Source organism: Micromys minutus (genome assembly GCF_963924665.1).
Source record: "Micromys minutus genome assembly, chromosome: 3".
NCBI classification, from domain to species: domain Eukaryota; kingdom Metazoa; phylum Chordata; class Mammalia; order Rodentia; family Muridae; genus Micromys; species Micromys minutus.
The window spans coordinates 29,851,382-29,875,389 of NC_137972.1; the positions used below are offsets into that span (position 1 = coordinate 29,851,382).

The 24,008-nt window shown below is 47.2% G+C and overlaps 2 protein-coding genes across 7 annotated transcripts in view; one reads left to right on the forward strand and one right to left on the reverse strand.

Annotated features, from left to right (window-relative positions):
- Positions 1 to 13,095, forward strand: part of ALOX5 (arachidonate 5-lipoxygenase) — a gene marked incomplete at its 5' end in the record, with an annotated part of 44,891 nt that extends 31,796 nt beyond the window's left edge. Inside the window, 9 exons of one of the 4 annotated variants that reach the window (XM_080914871.1) lie at positions 283 to 455; positions 3,259 to 3,405; positions 8,051 to 8,254; positions 8,866 to 8,952; positions 9,535 to 9,713; positions 9,896 to 10,017; positions 10,275 to 10,375; positions 10,834 to 11,004; positions 12,516 to 13,095. In XM_080914871.1, the coding sequence (XP_080770997.1) occupies positions 283 to 455; positions 3,259 to 3,405; positions 8,051 to 8,254; positions 8,866 to 8,952; positions 9,535 to 9,713; positions 9,896 to 10,017; positions 10,275 to 10,375; positions 10,834 to 11,004; positions 12,516 to 12,695 (1,364 nt within the window). In that variant the 3' untranslated portion in view covers positions 12,696 to 13,095. The remainder of the gene's footprint in view (positions 1 to 282; positions 456 to 3,258; positions 3,406 to 8,050; positions 8,255 to 8,865; positions 8,953 to 9,534; positions 9,714 to 9,895; positions 10,018 to 10,274; positions 10,376 to 10,833; positions 11,005 to 12,515) is intronic. The other 3 variants (XM_080914872.1, XM_080914873.1, XM_080914874.1) reach the window with 3 other exon arrangements.
- Positions 13,096 to 13,876: 781 nt separating this feature from the next.
- MARCHF8 (membrane associated ring-CH-type finger 8) overlaps positions 13,877 to 24,008 on the reverse strand; it is a gene marked incomplete at its 5' end in the record, with an annotated part of 89,875 nt that continues 79,743 nt past the window's right edge. For 2 of the 3 annotated variants that reach the window (XM_080914946.1, XM_080914947.1), the window contains 5 exons: positions 13,877 to 17,286; positions 17,636 to 17,783; positions 19,446 to 19,626; positions 20,864 to 21,709; positions 21,924 to 22,009. In XM_080914946.1, the coding sequence (XP_080771072.1) occupies positions 16,985 to 17,286; positions 17,636 to 17,783; positions 19,446 to 19,626; positions 20,864 to 21,709; positions 21,924 to 22,009 (1,563 nt within the window). In that variant the 3' untranslated portion in view covers positions 13,877 to 16,984. The remainder of the gene's footprint in view (positions 17,287 to 17,635; positions 17,784 to 19,445; positions 19,627 to 20,863; positions 21,710 to 21,923; positions 22,010 to 24,008) is intronic. The other variant, XM_080914948.1, reaches the window with a different exon arrangement.

The window sequence follows — 24,008 nt, forward strand, 5'->3', positions numbered from 1 at the left end:
GGAACCAGCATTCTCCCCTCTTCAGGCTGGGCTGAAGGACCAGAGACCTTGAGACGAGCGGGTGCTTGGGAGTCTTGCTCTTCGCTCAGTTGTAGCTCATGGAAGACTAGCTGCTTAGCCTGACTCAGCAATGAGTAAGGAACACAGCAAGTGGGAATGGCAAGTGAGAGGATCCTAATGCCCCCCAAAAAGGCTCCCTACAAAGACTTGGCCTCGTGCAGGGCCATGGGGGCCTGCCCAGCCATTCTATCTAGAGGGTGTGCCCTCCTGTTCTCCCCACAGAGAAAGTCAAGAACCACTGGCAGGAAGACCTCATGTTTGGCTACCAGTTCCTGAATGGCTGCAACCCAGTACTCATAAAGCGCTGCACAGAGTTGCCCCGGAAGCTCCCAGTGACCACAGAGATGGTGGAGTGCAGCCTAGAGCGGCAGCTCAGTTTAGAACAGGAAGTACAGGTAAGCTTGCTTGTTGAAGATCTAGTCTTTCCCCAGAAGTCACTTCCTGCTGCCCAATGCTTGCTGATCCCCAGACTACTATTGGCTTGTCTGTTTGATTGACAGTATGAAATCAATAGTTCTTCTTGTTGTTTTGTTTTGTTTCTTTTCCTGGTTGCAGCATCCAGAAGGGTCTTGGGCACTGTGCAAGCCACATGCAGTCACAGGAGGGACTGTAGCTACACAATCCTCTCATCTGCAAACATAGTGTCAGTGTGTTCAATGTCCAAATCAATAATTACAAGAGGGCCTGCAGTGTGTCATTGCCTGTAACAGGTGTATTCTACACATCTACACCCAACTGTCACCCGCTTTGCAAAGTCGGGGAAACTGGGAAGAGAAAGTAGGCTTTGTGTAGGTAGAATTTATTGCTAATTAGAAACAGGTACTACCTGTCCCTTGCACACCTCCACAAGCCAGTCTCTCCTGGCTCTCACTTGCAGGCTCAAGCCCTCATCCCTAGTTCCAAGGCTGATCTTGAGACAGAGTTCAAACCAAGTCAGCTTGTGTCTGCCAGGCATTCCCATGCTAGATTTTATTTTACTTGTTGATAGTCCCAACAATTCTCAGGATAGTGTCTTCTCCATCTCCCCATTGCAGCCAGCACCACTGGGCCTCCATCTTCAGCTGTTCATGTAACCTCCGTTAACCCTGGTCACCCTGTCTAGGTGCCCAGCCCACACCGAGACTCCAAACACACATTGTTCAGCCCTAACTTCCTGCCTACATGACTTTGGGAAGTTACTTAACCAAATGAAGTTGAGGTCCAGATCCACACAGGGAGTCCTTGCCTATTCATCAGGACCTGCATGGGACCCAACATACTTCTAGGCATGCAGACAGCGGGAAACAACGACAATAACTCCACAGCCACCCCCATGCACAGAAAGAAGCACAGTTTAGAACTAAGAGCCACAATTGTCCCTAGCCACCCAAAAGTAGGACCTTGCCTGCTCTCTAAGACAAAGCAACATCCTCTTACTGGCAAGCCTTTATCAACTCCAGGAAAGGTGGCTTATGGGTTATCTTCACTTTGAGCTGACACATCAAACACAAGATAATGATGTTCTCCTGTGGTTTTAGATCATGAAGCAATAATTTAATAATCTAACAGCCACTACTGATTAGACTCTTACATACATGTTGCCTCATCTCTTACACTGTCCCCAACTAACACACCAGCACCGATAATAGGACCATCCATCATTCTTCGAACCTTTCTTTTACAACCTCAGCAACATGTTAAACTCAAAGCTCACAAATTGCTTTGTTTTGAGTATTGAGAATTGGCCACATAGCTTCACATGTCTTAGCAAACTCTCTTCCACTGGGCTACACTACCAACCCCTAAATATCTTTTAAATTTTTTCTAATGAAATTTATTTTTGGAACATGAATAGAAGAACCTTTCAAGAACCCTTCTTTTCCCCATATCTGTAGAATGTAGCCCCACCCCTCCCATCTGTTCCTTTCCAGGAGGACCCTGTCCTGGATGACAATGGCTAATTTGCCCAGTGTGAGCTTGATCCAAATGAAGTCCTTCAGTTGCATCTGGGTGTCTGGCTTTTCCCATGGACCCCCTCTAGCCTCATCAAACCACACTCAGAGTGGTTTTTCCACTTCTTTCACAAACATCAAGAAGCTTTGAGTTACAATGAACCTGTGTTAGTTGTGGCCAGTCTTTCGTCTGAGTTTTGCAAAGCAATAATTAGAACATAGAAAATAAGTAAACTGGCTTTGGAGCTAGAGAGCCAGACTTTTTGAATTCCACTCGTCCCCAAACTTCTAGAATAAAAGCCTGAGTTTCCAAGGCCCAGACAGGCTAGGTTTGGCTACCTAGTCCCACACACAAACAAGAGAGATAAGTAACACAGGAAAAAGCAAAGAAAGAGAGACAGATTTAATCAATATGGACACACAGGAGGAAAGAGCTAACGGGTCCAGATAATCTTAAATCCATCTTGGGGCATTGCCATGAGCTTTAGCTTTAAATAGAAGAACTCCTGGGCCAGAGGACAAGATGCATCTTAAGAAGTCCCAGTCTTTTTGACCATTGTTTTGGTACTGTGTGTCCAAAGAAGCCTTCATTACTGATTGTCGGAATGGATCTGGTTTCTACTTCTGCTCCAGGCTGTAGCATTGCTCTCCTGGTAAAAGTGTGTGTGTGTGTGTGTCTGTCTGTCTGTCTGTCTGTCTGTCTGTCTGTCTTTCCTGGTAGGTATTACCTGTATACCTGTTTCTGAGACCCAAGACTGTGACATATTTTAAACGTTTGCAGCGAACATTGTGGTTCAAATAAACCTCTGAACCACAAAGGAGGGAGCGTGGAACTCTGATACATGAATGGGTCACTACAGAAATCACTGTGTTGGATGTAAATATAAAATATATTGTTATATTGATACTGCAGAAGAGAATGAGGACTTATCTTTGTGCCCTTGGCCTTGAAGAGCAAGGAAAGTAGGTGAGACAGACTCCTCCATGATTAGCACAGGCTGACTTGCAGAGTCGGCAGGGGTCTGACAAAGGCGGGGAGAGCAGGCTGCCATCGAGCATTTAGTTACTATGCAGTCAGGTGAGGAATCATCCACTTTTAGTAAAAACAGTTTCTACTGTTTGTTACACTCCAAGTTACAGGGCAGGTGCATGCATGGGGGTGCAGTGTGCATGTCCTGAAGACCATCAGTCACATCCCACCCCTGGCCTGGCTCTCAGGCTCATTTCTGCTTAAAGTAGCTTTAATGTATTTGGCTGCCTCCCACAGGAAGGGAACATTTTCATCGTTGATTACGAGCTGCTGGATGGCATTGATGCTAACAAAACTGACCCCTGTACACACCAGTTCCTGGCTGCCCCCATCTGCCTGCTATATAAGAACCTAGCCAACAAGATTGTTCCCATTGCCATCCAGGTAGGTGGCTGCTCACTCCAACTGGGGATGGGGAGTAGGGGTAGGGGTGGGGGTTCTGGGACAGCACCATCCACTCTGCTGAGGGGCACTAGACACTCTAGCTTTCTCTAGGGTGGGAGAGAAAAAGGAGCTACTGGGGCTCACTGCTGCACCACAAAAGGCAGACAGTGGCTTTCCCAGGTATCTTTGAGAAATTCCCTTCTGAGGCTAAGTACTGGGGAGAGCTTGTCCTGCAAGGACATGCTTTTCCTCCCACCCACTTCCTGACAAGTGTTCCCAAATTGACATGCCCACACAAGCCAGATGGGTGAAGCTAGGGGTTAAGTTGCAAACAGAAGCCACTGAGCCATGTCAGAGACTTCGCCAGTTCCAGACTTCTACTTGTCTTCCATACAAGTAGATTCTTGCAACCCCCGAGGACAGTGGAGGGCCATGGGAGCATTCTGGGGGTTGGGGGTGGGCACAGGGTTTCATCTACCTGCACTGTGAGAGCTGATGTTCAGACAACAGTGAAGAGACTAGGGAAGGTGGTCTAAGTGAAGGTCCCTGGGAGACAGGGCCGTACAGAGACCCCATGGGGGATGGAAAGTTGAACATTTAGCACAGTGTCTTGACCAGGACACTGGGTGGAATGGGAATAAATCAGTGATGTGCAGGTCTCTACACAGTCTCAAAGCCTTTGCCTGGGAAAGCTTGGAAATCCTGAAAAGTGCTGTATGTTAACTTCCTAAGAACAGACACTATGCTTGATCTTAGCCAAAAGAACATGAAGTGGTAAAACTGTGACACATTTTAAATTTTCCAGCAAATGTGTTAGTTTCAAATAAACCCCTGAACCACCCGAGAAGCCATTTAGAGCTTCTGTTCTGTTCAATGTGACTCCCGAATGGGCACTGTCAAACATCGCTGTGTTGAATGTAGATGTAAAATACATTCTGTTGTCCTAGACCTGCAGGAGGAACTTGCCACATAAAGAAGCCTGTGTATTGATGACATCCTAAATATCGTGGATCCTGGAGCATATGATGATTGGGTTTCACATAGCACCTGTCTTGATTTGTGCAACTGCCACCGTACTGTTCTCCATCCCCTAACCTAGGCAAGGAGACTAAGTTCAGGTGTCCACAGCAAACCACAGAGCTGAGATTCAAGCCAGCTATCTCAAGCCTGAAGTTTAGCTTGTGTTTATAATTCCAAGCTATCTGTTCAAGGCCAGCCTGGGCTACAGAGTGATGCCAGTGTTTAATCAATTAGTTAATTCATTAATCAAATCGGTTGGCTGTATATCTATACCCCCAGCATCCCAAGCCCCCACCCCCTCTTTACCCCTCTGCACTCCAGGAGTCCTGAGCCTCTTATCAGAGAAAGTTCTGTATGAAGCAATAAATGAAGGCACTGGGAATGTGGGTAATCACTGCTGGGAGAGGCCAGGAGATGGGTTACCACTGACAGGTATTCTGAAATAGCTTGTCCCAGACATATTTATTAGAATCAGGGTCCTGGCTCAAATCTTAGCTCTTTCCATTGTTAGCAGGAAGTAGGGTATTGAACAAGCTATAGGACATGGTTAACCCTTTCTCTGTGGCTTCCCAGAAGAATTAATGCAGCCCAGGATAGTGGTAGCCACAAAGTTACTGGGCCAAGCCTTGAGCTGGGCCCACAGGTGCTATAAGAGGCTGGATTGCAGGATATAAGAGGCCCAAGGTCTCCCTGTTGAGACTGGCAAGATCAGGATAATTGAAACAGTGCTGATAGGTTCTCTGCCAAGACTGCACTGAATTAGCCTTTCTGAGGATCAACAGAATGTCACCCCAGAGGATAGAGATCGTGGCTCTGGTTTGGGTGTGAGGCTGTAGACAGACTGAACATAGGAGAGGTTGAGGGGATGAAACCATGTCCAAGACAGGAAACACTGCAGCGCTGAGCACCTTCAAGGAGGACTGCATCCGCTCTCAGCTGACTTGGTCCTTCCCAGGGCTAGTACCAGAGCAGAAAGGCAAGACATGGAATATGGACGATATCACTCATTCATGCAAAATGAAGGCAGGAATATAGCATGCCACAAACCATATATGGGTATGCTGCTTTCACATGGGTAGACATTGGTGTTGGCTTGGTGAAACACGGGACACAGAGTCACCAGGCTGCAAACAGAACAGGTTGGAGATGGTAAGGATAGGCCTAAGTGCCTCATAGTAAGGTTCTGTTTATAAAAATTGGACATAAATGCACACATATGCACAGTCCCGGGGAAGCAGCGACCCCTTGTGGCTGGACGAGGGGTGACACTATTGGACTTTTCTGTAACTTTTACAGTAACAAGCATATATTATTTTCTACTCAGAAACAAAGAATGGCCTCCTTCAAAAGCATTTAAAATAATGCAAACACGTTGTCTTGGGCATGTTCTAGAAGACCTGGGATGAGGACAAATCTGGAGGGGTGTGAGGAAGGTGGGGTAGGTCGCGTATAAAAGCCCACCGTGGGAGCTCTTGGGGGACTTGGTCAGAGAGAGGAAGGACTACAGCGTGACACAGTTACAGCAGGCACAGTGGCTGTGCCTCACCATGCAGCTCCAGACCTCTGCGTGACCTGGAGCAGGGCTTAGTCACTTGGAACCTCACTTTCTCTCTTTGCAAAATAGAAAGGGTGAGGAAGGACTGTTGGTCAGGCTGTGGTGAGGATTTAGTGATAACATCTAAGTCAAACCTTAGGAAAAAACAGCCTCTGGAGTCTAAGGATGCCTGAGGAGGACAGGTGGCCCATTTGCTCTAGGAAGCAGGCCACAGGGGCAGCTTTCTCTATGCCTATGGGCCACACACAGCTAAGAAAACGGAGTGACCATTGAGAGCAGCAGTCCTCTGAAGACCTTGCTCACTAGGACTGTCTGGAAACGTCAAGCCTGTTGTCCTGTGAGGACACATGTACCGGTTCTGACTTAAACCTGATCACTCAAGTAATCTGAAATTCTCTCATAAAGGCACAAGGCAAATTCATTAATGAACAAAGAATAAGAAGACTGGGGGTCAGGAGTGTCTCCCTGCCCCCCTTGTTTATCCCCAGGCAGTAGGGGGCAGCTGCTCCTCTAGTTACCCTGCCTTCTCCCCCACATAGTGCCTTAGGACACAGTACTCCATGCTCTGGCATTCTCAAGACACAGCTAATCCAGACCAAGACCCAGTGTAAATTCCAAGTACCCACAATCCAAAGACTTAGAAAAGCGAAAGGATGAAAGCTGCCAGGATCAGTTTCAGAATGGTTTCAGGTTGTAGAAAAGTGGGGGAGGTAAATATTTGCCCAAGGGTTATGTGTTTCCTTTTCTTTTAAAAAAAATATGGCTGACTAAAAATATAATTTTTAAAAGGGTGGCTTCCTGGCGATTTGAATTTGTACTGCTTGAATTATATTCCAATTGCCTAGTGCTACTTTGGATGGAGAGACAAATCTCTCTAATGAAAACAGTCTAAGGTGGAAGAGTTGTTTTGGTGCTCAGTGTAAGTGAATGCAGTCCACCACAGAGGATAGGGCAAGGCTGCAGAAGTAGGAAGTGGTTGGTTCTAGTCATAATCAGGAAGCAAATAGACAGGAAGTGGCACCAGTCTATAGAACCTCAATGCCCAAGGCTCCAGCTCCTAAAAGTGTCAAACCTTACAACGCAGTACTGCCAGCTATCGACCTCCCTACAAGCTCTAGAAGCCTCCCATCCCCCTTCCTGGATATTTTGGATATTCTATAGAACCTGCTTCTGGCACAGAAGCTCTCCTGGGTTATCCAGATTGTTAGGTCTTTAAAAGGTTTTGTGTCTTAAAAGATGGGGTGGCTTGGTTGCCGCCCTTCCAAACTCATGAGGGATCTCACCAGGCCCTGAAATGAAGCTTGTTAAGATAATGAGTGGGAGTGATGAATGTGTCTAAGCCTTGCATTGGCAAGCTCCTCACTACTGCATGTGTGCATGAGTATGTACACACACACACACACACACACACACACACACACACACACAAGCCCACAGGGACATCGTATTTAACCGCAAAGCCATTTTCCATATTAGTTAGGGGGAATACATCTAAGTATGCTCAGGGGCTTTATTTTCTGGGTTAAAATTTTTTTTTTAAAGAACAGATAGAAATCTCTTTATATTTTAGAGAAAAATCACTTGGCCCAAGCATGGAGTGAAAATGGAAGGGCAAAGGCAAGCTGGGCCCCTGTGTACCGGGTTTCAGAGTTGGGGGCTCAGAGCAGGACTCCAGCTGCAAGTCCTGATTTTCGAAAGGACTCAGCAGCTTAAGACACCAGCCTTGGCCCAGAAGGAGCTGAGCCTGTGGAACACAATGTTCAAGGTCAGGGTGGGGGGAGGACAACGGAGGGGAGCTGCTGAGCAGAAGTGGGTGATGTGGGAGGCACTGGGGAGGGCCGAGGAGGTCTGTACCACTGTCCTCGAGTTACAGACAAGGAGCCTGCAGCTCACCAACAGGTTGTACGACACATATCACTAGAGCCCTCCACCACTCCCCACATGCTTCGTGTGATCTGAAATTCCTCACGGTTGATGTTCGGATTCTTGTGGGACTTCCCCAGAGGCAGGGCTGTTCCCCAGCTATAAAGGAGAAATAAAGTGGTGTGTTCTCTTTCCTCAACACACCAGCTCAGCCAAACCCCCGGAGAGAAGAACCCAATTTTCCTTCCTACGGATTCAAAATACGACTGGCTTTTGGCCAAAATCTGGGTGCGTTCCAGTGACTTCCATGTCCATCAAACGATCACCCACCTTCTGCGCACCCATCTGGTATCTGAGGTGTTTGGTATCGCCATGTACCGCCAGCTGCCTGCCGTGCACCCCCTTTTCAAGGTACAACCAGCATAGCTCCACCTACAAGGAAAGAACATCTAAAAGGGTAGCTGGCATCCCAGGGTGTATTCAAGAGGGGTGGTGACAGCTAGGAGTAGGTTGCAAAGTGGAACCTAGGACAGACACTCAAGGGCCAAGTCATTGGAGCCTGCTAAGCCAGGCAGTGGTGCTGGTAGCACATGTCTTTAAAGCCAGCCCTTGGGAGTCAGAGGGAGACAAGGCCAGCCTGGTCTACAGACTGAGTTCCAGTACAGCCATGGCTACATACGTAGAGAAACTCTTTCTAGAAAAATTATAAAAGAAAAAAGTGGGGGAGGGGAGAAAGAAAGAAAATGGGTGCTCTGGTCTCTTCATTGTAAGTCAGGTCAAAGCAGGACTTCTGCTTTAGAGATGATGGTCTGGATCTGTTCCCAGTAAAGTAGGGGGCAAGCACCAGGGCCCTTACTCCTAAGCATCCCAACAGTGCCCAAAGGCCTTCTATAGCTCATGGGCAGGAAGGTCTACACACAGACCTTTCACTTCCTCTCTGGGGCCAGAGTGACCCTGCCCTGTGGGCTGGCTGGGCTGGGCTGGGGGTGCTGAGTGCTCAGTGAAATTTCTCCTCTACCCAGCTGCTGGTAGCCCATGTGAGGTTCACCATTGCCATCAACACTAAGGCCCGGGAACAGCTTATCTGCGAATATGGCCTGTTTGACAAGGTGAGTGCCTTCTGTTCATGTGGATCCTGGACAAGCTCTGCCTTGTGGCTCCATCCCTATCTGAGGTCTGAAAAGTGTGGGAAACTCTGGCCCTTTCACCAGCACCACGGTCAGCACTCTTCTTCACTGTTGTCTCTCACCTTTTTATGTATCCTGTCCAGTTCTAGTGTCTGAGCCTCCTCCACACAAGCTACTAACCTCTTCCTTACAAGACACCTGTGACTTCTCCCACAGTGCCTGTGACCTTCAGGGCATTTGAACAGAACTGCCCAATAATTGCCTACCCAGGTCCTTGATGTTCCCAGTTCTTCAAAGCTGCTTGGATGCCCAAAGCTATGTTCTACACAAAAGCCTGCCCTCTCTGTTACGGTTCTACAGTGTCCAGTGCATGTCAGCCTGTCATGGAAGTGGGAGTGTGGCCTGATTAAAGTTGAACAGCCCTCCCACTCTACCTCACAGGACACAGGCTGGTCCTTTCTATGCTCAGCCACCCCGCTGGCCTCCAAGTCTCTTACAAATGAATAGGATAAGGACAGCTGTTGAGGAAAGCAACCGAGCTCTAGCTCTCCACTCTCTCACCAGGCCAATGCCACTGGGGGTGGTGGGCACGTGCAGATGGTGCAGAGGGCTGTCCACGACCTGACCTATTCGTCTCTGTGCTTCCCGGAGGCCATCAAAGCCCGGGGCATGGATAACACTGAGGACATCCCCTACTACTTCTATCGTGATGATGGACTGCTCGTGTGGGAAGCTATTCATTCGTGAGTGTGACCAGGTTCTGTGGGAAAGGGAAACCCTAAAGAAGGGTATGATGAGACAAGCCTGTTCCTGGGCTGGCTGTTGATGGAGGGGGCGGAGGGCATCCGGAGTCAGACATTAAGAACTGATAGGATTGGGAAAGGGACTTGCTGGATGTCCACTCCTGCTGGCCCTCCTAAACCAGGTTCACCACTGAGGTGGTAAGCATCTACTATGAGAGTGACCAAGTGGTGGAGGAAGACCAGGAGTTGCAGGACTTCGTGAAGGATGTGTACGTTTATGGCATGCGGGGCAGAAAGGCCTCAGGTAGGCTACCACGACACTCTGCTTCTGCTATAGGGCATGTGTGCATCTCAAGGTCTTGAGGAACAGAAAGCAGGTGACTCTGCTCCCAAGGGTACCCAACCCCTGCTCCCAAGTACCCACCAGTATGAGAGCTTCTCTCAGAGCAGCCAGCCTCCCTTTCTCTGAGCATCTTGCTAAGTGTGGGTAGGGAGCCAGGATAAAGGCAAAGGTGGGTATCCCTCACAGAGAGAAGCTCATGGTCTGTGACTCTGTCTTAGGTTTCCCCAAGTCCATTAAGAGCAGGGAAAAATTGTCTGAGTACCTGACGGTGGTGATCTTCACAGCCTCGGCCCAGCATGCAGCTGTAAACTTTGGCCAGGTAGGCCCAGCTAGCCCTTTCTGGGAGAGAACTACCTCACAGTGAGAACCACCTCCAACTCCCCACCCCTGGTCTAGGCTTTTGTCCTACTGCCTTCCCATAACCATATAGCCTCTGAGTCTGGAACCAGCAGTAGCAGGCATGAATTCTGCATGCACACCTGAGGCACCCACCAGGCTGGGGCAGTTGTAGGCCCTGGAAAGGAGGAAAAGGGTCTGAGGAGGGAGCCCTGGGGACCCTGAAAGAGAGGCAAGGTGGGTAGCAAAGGAGGAGACAATGTCAAGGGTGTGGTTTGGAAAACCAGGTGAGGACATTAGAGAGGTGGGTGGTGCCCACAGGGAGGGGTGAAGCCTGCTAAGCTGGTTCCCTATGAACCAAGGAAATGTAGGTATGTGGATCTGAGGTGGGAAAGCCACTGGGCTTCTTGGGCACCCACACTGTTGGTACTGCTCTCACAGTATGACTGGTGCTCCTGGATCCCCAATGCTCCACCAACTATGCGGGCCCCACCACCTACGGCCAAGGGTGTGGTCACCATCGAGCAGATCGTGGATACTCTACCAGACCGTGGCCGCTCGTGTTGGCATCTAGGTGCAGTGTGGGCCTTGAGCCAGTTTCAAGAAAATGAGGTGAGATGAAGCATTGCTGGAAACAGTGTAGGTCACTTTAGTTTCAACCCACTCTCCACCCCTTTGGGGCTCTGGCTCAAGCTGGAAACCTGTAGCCAAGAACCCTGATTTCTAAGGTGGAGCTGCTAGAAGGGTGTGGGGCTGGGGTTACTCCACTCCAGCTCCTTAGCCTGGGCCTGTGCTTACAGACAGGATGGCAGTGGAAGGCACAGGCTCTGTTCCAAGTCACCATAGGCATTTGTGTGTGTGTGTGTGTGTGTGTGTGTACTCCATACCCAGTTGTTGATAAATCTCTTCCATGTGGTTTCCTGGCTCCCCACAGGGAGAATCAGCGCTTCCTAGTTCCATCTAGGTATGCTTAGGAATCCTTCACAGCTATGCTAAGTGAAGGCCTTGGTGGTTTCCCATCAGAGTACCTTCAGCGTGTCCCAGACCTGCTAATGTGCTGGTTCTGTGCTCAGTATGGCCAGAGGAGCTGTTCCTAGGAGACTAATTTCCTGGTCAAAGGATGTCAAGTCTGGCTGAACTGCTTCAAACTAAGCCCCAGATCTCCCACCCCCTTCCAGCCACTGAACACTTTGCAGACATTGGTGTAAGCACATTACCCTGCAGGATGCCCACCTTCCACCTCTTGACACCCAGGACCCCTGTCTGTCTCAAGCCTTAAGAAGAAGACGAGAAGGACAAAGGGCAGGCCAGCAGGATCATGTGGCCATAGAACTTTCAGAGCTGGGACCCTCCAGGCTTCCCTGCACCTTTCGTTGTCTTGAAAACCACCTGGCAACAAGGAAGTAACTTCCTTTAAAATCTCCAGCCCTGAACCTTCTTAGGGAAAAGGAGGTGGCATTTGTATAATCTAAGTTTTTTTTAAAAACTGACACAGTAATTTGCATATTTGTAAGATAGAAGTGTGGTGCGTGTACACTGATACTGCTCAGTTATGGCATCTGATCTATCACTTCAAACAAATCGCGTCCTTGTGTACATTCAGAATGTTCTAGGTTAGAGAGATACACAACAGCATTAACTGTTTACCCTACCATGCTGTAGAACATTACTTCGGCCTCCTTTGACACTAATTTGCCTATTTTCCTCCTCTCTGGTAACCTCTTTGAGATGATGAGGCAGGACTTAATTATTTTTAGATAGGGTCTCACTATGTAGCCCTGGAACTCTCAGAGAGCAGCTAGTGTTTGCCTTCCAAACGCTGGGATTAAAGACAGGTGTGTGCAGCAGTTTTTAGTATCCCATATATTGTGTTTGCTTTTTTCACTTAACAATTGAATCTATGTTCATCTGTGTTCCAAAGACATGATTTTTTTTGTATGGCCACATAGTGTTCCTTCACATGCATATAAGCATCCATCTCAGTGGGTAGCAAAGGTTAAAGATGGTAGAGTTGAGCAGTTATCCCTCCTCCTCCTCTTCCTCCTCCCAAAGGAAGCCTCTTAGGGTTGGGCAAGGCCTACCAGTCTACCCTCTTAAACTATCTTTCCATGTCTGACTCCCAGCTATTTCTGGGCATGTACCCAGAGGAGCATTTCATCGAGAAGCCAGTGAAGGAAGCCATGATCCGATTCCGCAAAAACCTGGAGGCCATCGTCAGCGTGATCGCCGAGCGCAATAAGAACAAAAAGCTCCCCTACTACTACCTGTCACCAGACAGGATTCCCAACAGTGTAGCCATCTAAAGCCTTGCCTTCCCTGCCCCAGCAGCTCTCTGGGAAGGCCAACGGCTTTATTAGCCAGATCCCGGCTTGTGGGCAGGCTGTAGGTAGATCTTCCAGCCGCTGGTGCCTTCTCCAAGCTAGCAGGGCTGCTCTTGGGCCCAGGTGCTCTGGCTGTGAACTAAAGGATGTTGTAGGCTGGAGAGACATCGCAAAGCTTCAGCAAATGCTACTTCTTCCAGTCTTCAGTGGACACAGTTCAGGACCCTCCCATCCAGAGCAGGGAAGTGCAACTGTGTCCCCCAGCCCAGCTTAGTCCCTCTTCACTCGGTAGCAACAGCACATCAGAATAAGTGACAACTGCTTCGGTTGGGCCAGGGGTACTTCAGTCTATGTATGCTTCCTCCAATTGCTTGCATACAGTAGGTGCTTAGAGAAACTTATTGAATGAAGAGTTTGTTGTAAAATAAAGTTCATTTAAAACAGGTGTCGTTCCACATGCTGCGTTCCAGTCACCCCACCCCCACCAAATCCACTGTTCTCTTTTGATCATCAATTAAAAAGTCAGTCTACTGCCTCTCCCACTCCACACCAGTGGCCCTTTCTGGTTTTGTAGACTCTACAGTTATTCCAAATTAAACACACAAATCTAAAGATATGAAGTTATTCTATGATCTATATACGAGCAAGAACTCACTCTGTGTGGATCATGTCACTTAACATAGTTTCTGTCTGTTTACCAGCAGATTTTATGTTTCCTTGCAGCTGAACAAAATCCCATTATAAATAGGTACCACATCTTTACTATCCATTCACCAGCTAGAGGACATCCAGGCTGTTTGCGTGTCTCTGCTGTTGCCTTCATGAATGAATGGCCTTCCCACTAAAGAAGAGAGACCTGGAAGGACAGGGCACCACCCCATCCATTCCAATGCCGCAGGCTCACACAGGCATCAGGGTCTGCATCCCCTCCTCTTCCTTCTGGGCAGGTTTGTAATGACTAAGTGAAATAACCCAGACACTAAGACAAATATCACATGGATCTTCGCATTAATTCAAATCCCCATCTACTCCCAGCCCCCTTACTTCTGGACCCCCTCCCTATGCCTCATTATTCTTTACTGGTGTGTAGGCTGAAAAGGGTACCCTAGCTTCCCCATTGGAAAACACTCTCATCACAAAATTCCTTTGTAAAGAAAGGCTTTATTGCTACCTTTAGATAACCCATATATAGCACAAACAAATCCCCTGTACAGAAAATTATTCAAGCAGTAATACTGAGAAACAACATACACAAAAAGATTAAAAAATTAGACATTTAGATTACTAGAAATATTCCAAGAAAAATTTAAAATGTGAAGTGCTTTTTAGAAACTACACTACACACACCAGTGTAAATTTGGTTTTTATTAACAATCAACTTGAAACATTGCATCTAAATGTGCACCAGGTACATGCCTTCATCACTCACTCCAGACACAGAGACAAGCGCCTTTGATCTCCCTATGCTTTGGGCTTTCCTTGAGCTACAGCTGTAAGCTGCATTATTTTCAAACCAGATTTGAACAGGTAGTACTTGAAATATGCATGCACATCTAGCCACACCCACAGATCACAGCTCTTCACCCTGCCTACACAGCCTTCTTCTCCTGTCACTTAGACATCACCCAAAGTCTTGAACTGTCCTGTCCCCCACTGCCTGAGGCCTGCACATCTGTGTCCACTTGGACACACCCACAGGTTTGAAAATTAAGCCTACATGACTGACAAGTGTACTGAAGCCAGAAAGAAGAGTCAGAGACCTAGACTAAGAAGAGAATGTTTACATTTCCAGAAAGTTCTTGTGATACACTTGAGCACAACCACCAACTACTCACTTGTGGCAGCTTAAGTCAAAGCTGTGCGAATGGGTCTATGACATATGGGGTAAAGACCACGTTAGAGAGAGGGCTGCCAGTGACACGGTGAGATATTTCCTTCTTCATCTGACCCATAAGCACAAGCCCTCCTGGCCCTGAGGCCTCATCCTAGATCTGCTTGGTTCAGCTACATGCCATCTGCCCACTACATCTAAGCTCAAAGTGAGGAACAATGGGGTAGACAGATAACCCTGCAAAATGACTCAGAGGCCAAGGACTAGAGAGAGGACTAGGAGAGCCTGGGCAGACCCATCTGCCAGATGCTTAACAGCCATGCCTTGCCAGTCCCCTGCAGAGTCACTGCTGTGTAGCTATTTACTAGATCAGAGAACCTTCAGGGAAATCGAGCTGGATGGCTGGGAGGGAAAGAACAATGAAGAAAAGAGTTCATCAGAGAAGCCAGAGAATAGATAGCATTAGGCCTTCCTGACATGAAGGGAACACGAAAGCCATGGTTCCAAAGCCATCGTATCAATGTGGGAGTACAAGCCCCTGGGGCAGCTGTGCAGAGACAACCCCCATGAGGTATGCACTCTTCTCCACAAAAGCCTTCATCTTTATGTGACTGCACATCCACTGTTAGAGCATCATGTCACAGACAGATGGACAGGATAGAGACTCAATAGCAGCTGCTGTAAAAAGAATAGTCAGGGCTTAGTGAGCAGTCTGTAGCTGCCCAGTGTCCTCACTGAGTGTGAGTAATTGCACTTTGGGCACAGTGGTCACAGGGAGGCTCATGTGGTCTGCGGGAGAGAGGCCAGGCTGACCTAAGGGTAGGCTCATTAGATAATGGCTGAAAGGCCTGACAGAACAGCTCCACAACTGAACCCCATGACTCCACGGAGCAGACAAGGGGAGAACAGGACAGAACTTGCTTCCACAAGCCTTCTAGCCTCCACCTGCTTCTGATAACTAAACACAGGGCTTCTACTAGGAACTATATAAGATTCATGTCTGGTTTGCCTTGGTCTATGAAGAAGACAGGTGAAGCAGCCAAAGCTCAGGGAGACAGAAAAGACCCTACGCATTGCCCTGGTCACCGCAAGAGAATCTGAAGACTTGGAGAGTACACTTCTGTGGTTCCTCTTGTCACACTGAGAATTGACTATTGCCTGGCACTGGGACAATGGCCTTCAAGAAAAAAATGTTCAACAGACATTTTAAAGGGACAAAGACCATTAAGCAATAGTGATTTTGTTTTGTCTGTCTTGTGAAAAACAGTGCAGGAGGTAACCCCAAAGATAGAACAGATCACGTGTGGAACTAAGGACCCTAAGTGATCCTTTCAAGTCTGGTAAGGCGATAAGTGCGTATGGAACCAAGTCATTAACACAGACTGTTCATGCCAAGGCCTCATTCTAGAGCTGGTCTGTTTACCTCGTATTCTTCAGCAGTGACTCCACAGAACTTTATCAACACAGTGGACAGCAGAGGTGAATCACAGAACTGTATCTAATATGTGTCCACTCCATCTGGACACATCTGTCAGTCAAAGGAGCATTTTCTAAATGCTCACCCTGATTCAGATCCATTAGATCTCAAAACCCTTGCATTTCAATGCTCACAACATAGAAATGTACAGGTGGGTTTATGAGATAGGACTTTTCAGGAAACAGGCTCAAAACCAGAGGAATTATGCTCTTAGCATCTATTAATTCCCATGGAGTCTCAGACCTGTCTGTCTTGCTCTAAGTCTCTTGTCTTTTCTGGACATAGAAGGACATCTAATACTCAGAATATATAAGGCAGAAATGGTTTCAGTTTGATTCTGATGCAAAGAGATAACAGGCAACAAAGAGACCTTTTCTAAATGTAACACACTTTTAAAAGTGTCACTCCCATTAGACACAGGAATTCCAAAGTAAAAACTTTCATAAAGTGCTGTTTGCTCAGTGAGTCACACACCAGCAGACACAGGGCCCCAAAGCCTTAACTGCTTGAGAGCAAAGGTGGCAGCATCAGCTGAGCGAGGCAGGGGTTTGTGTTTGTAGGCATTGCTCCCTTCCCACCCCTAGCTCCTGTTAGACAGAGGGAGCCCTCCAACCAGCAGCAGCCCTCCTGTCCCATACTGCTCTGTCTTCTGCTTTAGCTTTTTACTTCCATAATTTGCTCAAAACCAGGGGCTGGAACTCAGCCAGCTCCTCACTGTGATACATGTGTCTCCCACCACAGTATCCCAGACCACAGAGAAGCCTGGAAGAATGGGACCCAGCGGTACCTGCCCCACAGGAATTCTAGGACATTCACACCAAGGAGGGTTGGGAAAAAGAGATACCATTATAGATCACCTGCCCAGTCTATGCTATTAAATGACAGAAGGAAGGAACACAATTGGCAGTAAACAAATTCCTTCAGCTGTTGGTGGACATCAAGGAAATGACACCCTCCACATGATCAGACGTTAATAATTTCTGCTCCAGTGTCTTCAGGCTCTGTGCAAGAAGAATTTGTGGTAGAATGACACATTCCATGTCCTTCTTTATTTTCAAGGGTGGGCTCTGTTAGTGCAGACTTTTCAAAAATATTCTTTTTACTTGTTTCTGGACAGTTTTGAACATAGATCACTCTGTTATAGGCCTTGAGTCTTTTCCATAACTGTAGGTACACCTTGCACTGAACATACATAAAGAGAAGTCCTCCAGTGAAGCCGATGGCCACAACTACCAGCTTAGTCCAGAAAGGCCACTCTAGGATTCCTGCAGGGGAGACTCGATTAGTGCGTCAGACCTCATGTCAGAAGGAGATAGGACAGAGCTTCTGAACTCCCACAACCGGCCTAGACACTTCTTACTCATCAAATCCTCCCTCCCCAAAAGGAGCACGAAGGGCTCTCAAAGTAGTTTGCCGGGCTCTCTCAGGAGTCTCAAGTTGCATCTCATGTCATTTGCTTTGAAGACACTGAAAAATACCTAAAGGGATGCTTGGTGTCTCCTCAGTTTTCACCCTTTACAAAAACTTGTGGCCCGAGAGAAACAGGGTCTGAACCACAGAATCTCGGGCCCCAGGACCTGTGTACAGCACTCACCTCATAGCCCATGCACTCACCTGTCACCTGACCCTGCTTGATCTCCTCTGCTGTGCGGTCAATGAGCACATACAAGGACCAGACCACACAGGTGATAGCAATGACATGGAACGTCACTGAGCACATGATCTTCCTGCGCTCACTGGCAGTCATCTGCAGCTTCTCCCACTGGAAGACAACACAAAGACATGAGGCTCAGCCTCAGAGCAAAGGATCACAATGGGAGGGAGGAATGGAGGAAGGGAGTATTGCTCACAGCTATGATCACCTTTCCTTCTCTCCCAGGCCAGATCAATTTCCCCAAGCACCCAAAACTACTTTAAGTTACTTGGCTTCAACAAGGTAGCAGACATAGCCAACTTTCTGTGCAATGAAGAGAAGCTAGGACTGAGACTAGCAGTGACCTCCCATGAGCCAGTCAGTCAGACAATGAAGAGAGGGAGCATGTCAGCTGAGACCCAGCTGCTATGGTCAGGTCTGTGCTAACTGACACAGTTGAGGGGAAGAAAAGAGATGACACCACAGCATGCTAGGAACAGGTCCCATCTGTGCTATGAAGGGAATGTCAGAAGACTCTCACTCTTTGGTCCTCTGCTGCTTTGGCAGCAACAGCTTGAAACCAATGCTTAAGAGTTCCTGGTACAAGGATATCTACAGTGCTATCCCTCTAGAAGCTCATTAGCTTACGCCAAACAGATTGGCCTAGTCACCTACTGGTTCCCAAATCAGAAGACATAAAAGTAGAGAGAAAGAAGAAAGTGTAAACATTTTACATATCTTCTGCTAATGATGGGCACAAACTATTGGGCTAAGCTGCAAACAGAACTTCATTAATGATCTACACTATCCAAGTGTTAGAGGAGCGAGCATATGACAGATTGGCACAGAGTAGGTCCCAGGAGACTTTGACCAGGCAAAGCATTTTCTTGGGCAGTTTGCACCTGCCTTCTCTAACACCCAAGTGCTTTCTGTTGGGGTTTCAGAAGTAGCAGGACTCCTGAGTCAGCACCTGTGTCTTCTGTGCCTGGGTTCTCACTCTTTCCTATCATACCCAAGGCTCAACACTTTCACACTCCTGCAGTGCTCACATTCACCCCTTCAGTGGATATCTTCCCCACAGGCGACCTGACCCCTTTAAAGCCTGTGCACTCTGCCTGCATATCTTACACACTGGGGAGAAGCACTCCCCAAGCCAAACCATCTACGATGCCCCTCCTCCCATGAGTTTGCCCCACGAGGATCACTTCTTTCTCTGTGTGCTCTACTGCCAGGTAACTTAGCATTTAATCAGCACCATAATGTGTAAGTTCCCTAGAAACTTAGATATTAAAGCTTTGGGCACAGCAGGAGCTTTTTTTTCTCCTTTCAAATATAATCTTTTGTGCAGGGCACAGAGAGAGAAGCATGAAACTAACAAGTATGGAAGGGAAGGTAGGAATCCTTTCAGCTAGCAACTAGTTAGTGCAGATGTACACAAACAGTGCTGAACTAGGCTGAGTGCTGGAGAGAGACATTCATCACTAACAAGAGACATAAAACAGTTGACACATAAGTAGTTAAATGCTGAGCAAGATGTCATAGGATAGTTGGTAGTCAAAGGAGAGAAGAGGAAAAAGAGAGTCTCAGTGTGAAGAAAAGAGAAGCCATCATGAATGAAGGGCAGACCTGAGACATTACTATCAGAAATAAGAATCTACAGCATGAACTCCAACCCCTGATTTTTAAAGTAGTGAACATAGGTGGCCAGGATATAGTCTGAAAGGACACACACACACACACACACACACACACAGAGCGACTCTACCGAGTAGCCACCCCCTTCCTACGTACTTTCCTCAAAGGTTTCAGCTTGGTCTCCATGATGAACTCGTACTTGCAGAGTTCACAACAGCGTGTGTCAGAACTCTTGATCCACTGCTGCAGGCAAGCCTGATGCACGAAATGGAGGCTCCCTGTACAGTGACAGGGGGTGATCAGAGGGCTCTCATCATCTCCTTCACAGTGGCAGATCCTGTGGTGGAAGGAAAACTAGTCAGTGAAAGAAGGGTCTCCATGTGAGGAGATGATGTTGTACCAGAAGGCCAATTCCTCCTCAAACCAAAGTCAGAAATGAAAACCGTAAACGTGACTGTCAGCACAGAGACACACAGCACAAATGAGAATAACCACAATTAGCTGAACATCAGCTTACCACGGCAGCAACGTCAGGATGGCAGTTGGCAAAGAACAGAAAGGGAAGAACGATACAAAAAAATGACAAGATCGGCATTTTTAGGGAAGACTTCAAACTTTTAAAGATAAAATTTAGGCAACAATAAAGACACCTTCCAGAACCTAAGACATTAGAGGGGAAAGCCTATGTAAAGGAAAACAAGCACTCTCACCTACAAAACACTACAGTGGCTTAAAAGGCTTGTTCTCTAGTGAAATCACACCATCAAGGCACATGCACAACGCCACACCCTCCCACCCTCTTGGAGTCTAAGCAGAGACCAAGTACTTTGTTTGCGCTTAAAACTCACCATGATTGCGCAACTTCATTTCTTTTGGGGACTCTCAGAGTGAGAATTATTAAAGTAGTCATAATTCCCAAGGAATCATCTTGGATTCAACCACTAACCTCCATGAACTTAGGCTTTTGAGAACAGAGATGTTTTCCAGCAGCTGGGGAGCAGGTAAAACAGTTGCTCTGAAGAGGGCCTAGCCCAGCCTGGCTAGAGTGTTGGGTTACTTGTTTTGGGAACAGGTTTTCTGATCCAACAGTAAGAAATGGAACAGCTGACACTGAGGAGGGAAACTGAGGGAGGCACAGTACTGGGGACAGATGAGAACAACAAGGATGCCGTACAGTAGGATGGTATTGGAAAGAAGAGTTTGGACTTGGACAATACCCTTAGGTAAGAGGGAGGAAAAGAGGGAAGGAAGGTGTGGGCAGGCCACTGGAGACTAGCAGCTCCCACACTCACAGGGACAAGCTACAAAGATGGAGGTACTATTTCTTCCCACATATTTATGCAAAGCCTGCTTGTTTTGCTGAGAGGAGTTGGCATGGCCTTTAATATGTGTAGTTTCTGCATCTTATGAAATGAGCTTCCAAGTGGTATCACTATATAGAAAACATAATTCACTCTATACCTGGCAACAGATGCCTTGCTACTTTACTTTCCAGAAACTTCACATATTAAATCAAGGTAAGGTTATAAAGGTATTAGCAGAAACAGCCAGATGGTGGTTCCTGGCAAACCAACCTGCAGGCATCCCCTGAAGTGGATACAGGAGAGATGGGAGTGCATTTTTCAGAGAGCAGAGAAGGACAATCCAGGTCACTGTCCTTCTCTACTGAGCAGAGGGGCGCACGTAGGACCCTGTTCTTCAATTTGGCAGAGGATGTATCCTCAAAGACGTCGTCATCTCCCATTTCATCAGAACAGAAGTCCGTGCTCCCTGCCAGCCAGCTGGAGGACTTGGCAGTATGCAGATGGCTGGCATGGCTCTCCAGCTCATGGAACCTATGTAGGCTGCTGGCACTTGAGCCACGGGAGAGTGAGAACAGGTACCGGAGCAGTCGCTGGCTTCTCAACCTGGCCTCGCCATCAGCTTTCTCCTCCAAAAGTGGGATGCGCACGCTTCCCTTGCCAGCTTCCCTCTTTGAAACAGCTGAATGGTTGGTAGAAAGGGATAAGATAGGAGAATGTTTGGAATGGTTGAGGGGTGGGCAGTGTTCTGCTTTTTTTTCTTTATGATGGAGCCTGTTCTTTTTGAGAGATGGACCTTGAGGAAGCACCAATTTCCCTTCAGAACACGTTCTTTCCATATAGTCAAAGCTTTCCAAAGTATCCTGGGTCTTCTCCCCCACATCACTTAGTGACTTTGAGAATCTGAGTGTTCTTCTGGCCTTGGTATTTTTAGCAGGTGTCAAGACTTGGTCCCAGTCTGAACCAAAGGGATTTTTCTTTGATCCCTGTAATGTGTCTTTACAGATAACTGTCACAGTGAGCCCTTGTGTCAGAGAACTCTGGCATGGAGGAACTTTCAAGACAACAGCAGACTGTACGGGACTGTAGTGACAACACTCAGAAAACACTGCACTGGAACTGCATGCAGAACAGTGGGATAAAGCACAGAAAGGAAAAACAAGTTTAAAGAGAGCAGACATTAAAGTGGGGAAATGAGACTGTATTGTAACTTGGTGAGCAAACAGCACATAAAACCAGGCTGTTTAGAACAAAGGTGGAATGATCAAGCAAATGGAAAACTGAGAATTCTGGGCCACCAGAGGCCACAGGAGCATGTGAAGCAGAGTGTTACCTGCAGATGTCCTGGTTGGACGGTGTGACAGAAGTTCGAGAGAAGGCAGACACTGGAGCCGTCGTGGATGGAGGACTACTCCCAGCCTGCAATGACACACCTTCAGTCAGTGTTGATGAAGAAGCCAAGAGACCCAGACACACTGTCTCCTTGTGAATGGCAAAGGGTTAAAAAAAAATCAAATAATGTTTGCTATTTCCCACTACTTTGAGAGGAATATGTATTAAGTTCTTTGTTGTATTTTGTTTAGACCAGGTCTTATTTTGTAGTTTTGCCTGGTCTGAAACTCACTATGTAGACCAGGCTGCGCTGAGTTCACAGAGATCTGCCTGCCTCTGACTCTGCCTCTGCACCTTACCCCTTCTCCTCTGCTTCTCTGCTCCTCTGCCCCTGCCCCTGCCCCTCTCCCTCTGCCTCACGAGGGCTAGGATTAAAGGTGTGTACCACTATGCCTGGCTGGAATAATCATTAGATCCCTACAAGTCAAGACAAAGCAATTAATTTTTCTTACTTGTGGAAAAAATATAACTAAGAGATACTTTGAAACCACAGGATATCACTTCCAAACTCTGAAGATTCTGCAGCCTTTCACCCCTAAGCATATAAACTTAATTACTTCATATGCACACCAGGCTCTCTATAAGGCACTCTAACAATGTAAAAGAAAACATACAAGGTATCTTGTCTTCACCTGGTTCCTGAGATAACCCTTCTCAAGGCTGATGAGTAGTTCTCTACCTGACTACTTCACACGTAGAACCCACGTGCTGGGCCTTAAAACCTACTGTCCTGTATCAACTCTGGACTCCAAGGATCCTGTTGTTAAGGAACAGATGGAGCAAAAGATGCTTCTCAAAAAGTCTCATCTTAGAATTGTAAATTGTGGAAAATATTTAAGAAATTTAAACTTGATAGCGAGAGCTAATAGGACACGATATGGCTGATGAGCAGTGGTGAACAAACCAAAAGGAGGGGGAGATCTAGATTTATCACCTTGAGAAGTGAATGAAGGAAGAGCTGAGAAAGATGTAAAACTTCTGTGCTCCCGGTTTACAAACTGTACTGTGTGGAAGCAGCAGCACAGAGGGTTTGTACTGGCATAGACATGAACACATGAGTGATGGAGCCAGGCAATGCATCTAGAAAGCTACGGTGTTCCTGGAGGAATCCACTGCCATAACTAGTCAGTCCAGTGCTGCCTGAAACATCACTGGGTGGCACACATCTATGAACACCCCATGCCTCCTCAGAACAGGGAGCCTGAGTGACGCTCTCTTCCACGAAATCCAAGAAGCTAAAGGAAACAGAATCACATTTCTTGAGTTAAGTGTCTATCACAGTTCAACCTTACATAGAACTTGCCCTGCGATTCCAGAGTGCTCCACGCTGGCCCACAGTTCTCAGACTGAGAACTAGCCTCACTTTCTAAGTGTTCCCTAGAAAGATACTCTTATCTTGACATTCTACCAATGAGATGTCAGACATCAAACACAGCACTGCTACCCCCCTCCATCTTACATCATCAATGTTCAAGCATAACAACCTAGAAAGAAGTCTTACAACACAAAATTAAACATCTGTAATCCAACTTAATCTCAAGAAAGGTGATCCAGAAGATGCATGTTAACATGATGTATGTACGTAGTGAAGTCACTGGTACTAATCAGTCAGCATGGCTGTCATCTGTACTGTCTGTACTGTCTACAGATCCCTGGTGGAGGAAAACCTAGTCATTTGGGAAGAGAACCTCGACTGAGAAAATGCTTTTACCTGACTGACCTGTAGACAAGTCTGTGGAGAAATTTTCTTGATTAGTGAGTGAGAGATAATGGTGGAGATCACTGTGGGTAGTGCCACCAGTGGACAATGTAGCCCAGGTTGTAATAAAGTAGCCTGACTAAGCCAAGAGAGCAAACCAGTAAGCAATGTTCTTCCATTGGTCTGCTTGAGTTCCTATCTCCAGGTTCCATCCTCACTTGATTTCTTGCCTTGGCTTCCATTTCAAAACTGTATGTAAACTGTAAGATAAGGAAAACCCTTTCCTCTCCCAAGTTGAATGGTTATAGTCATTCTCAGAGCAATAGG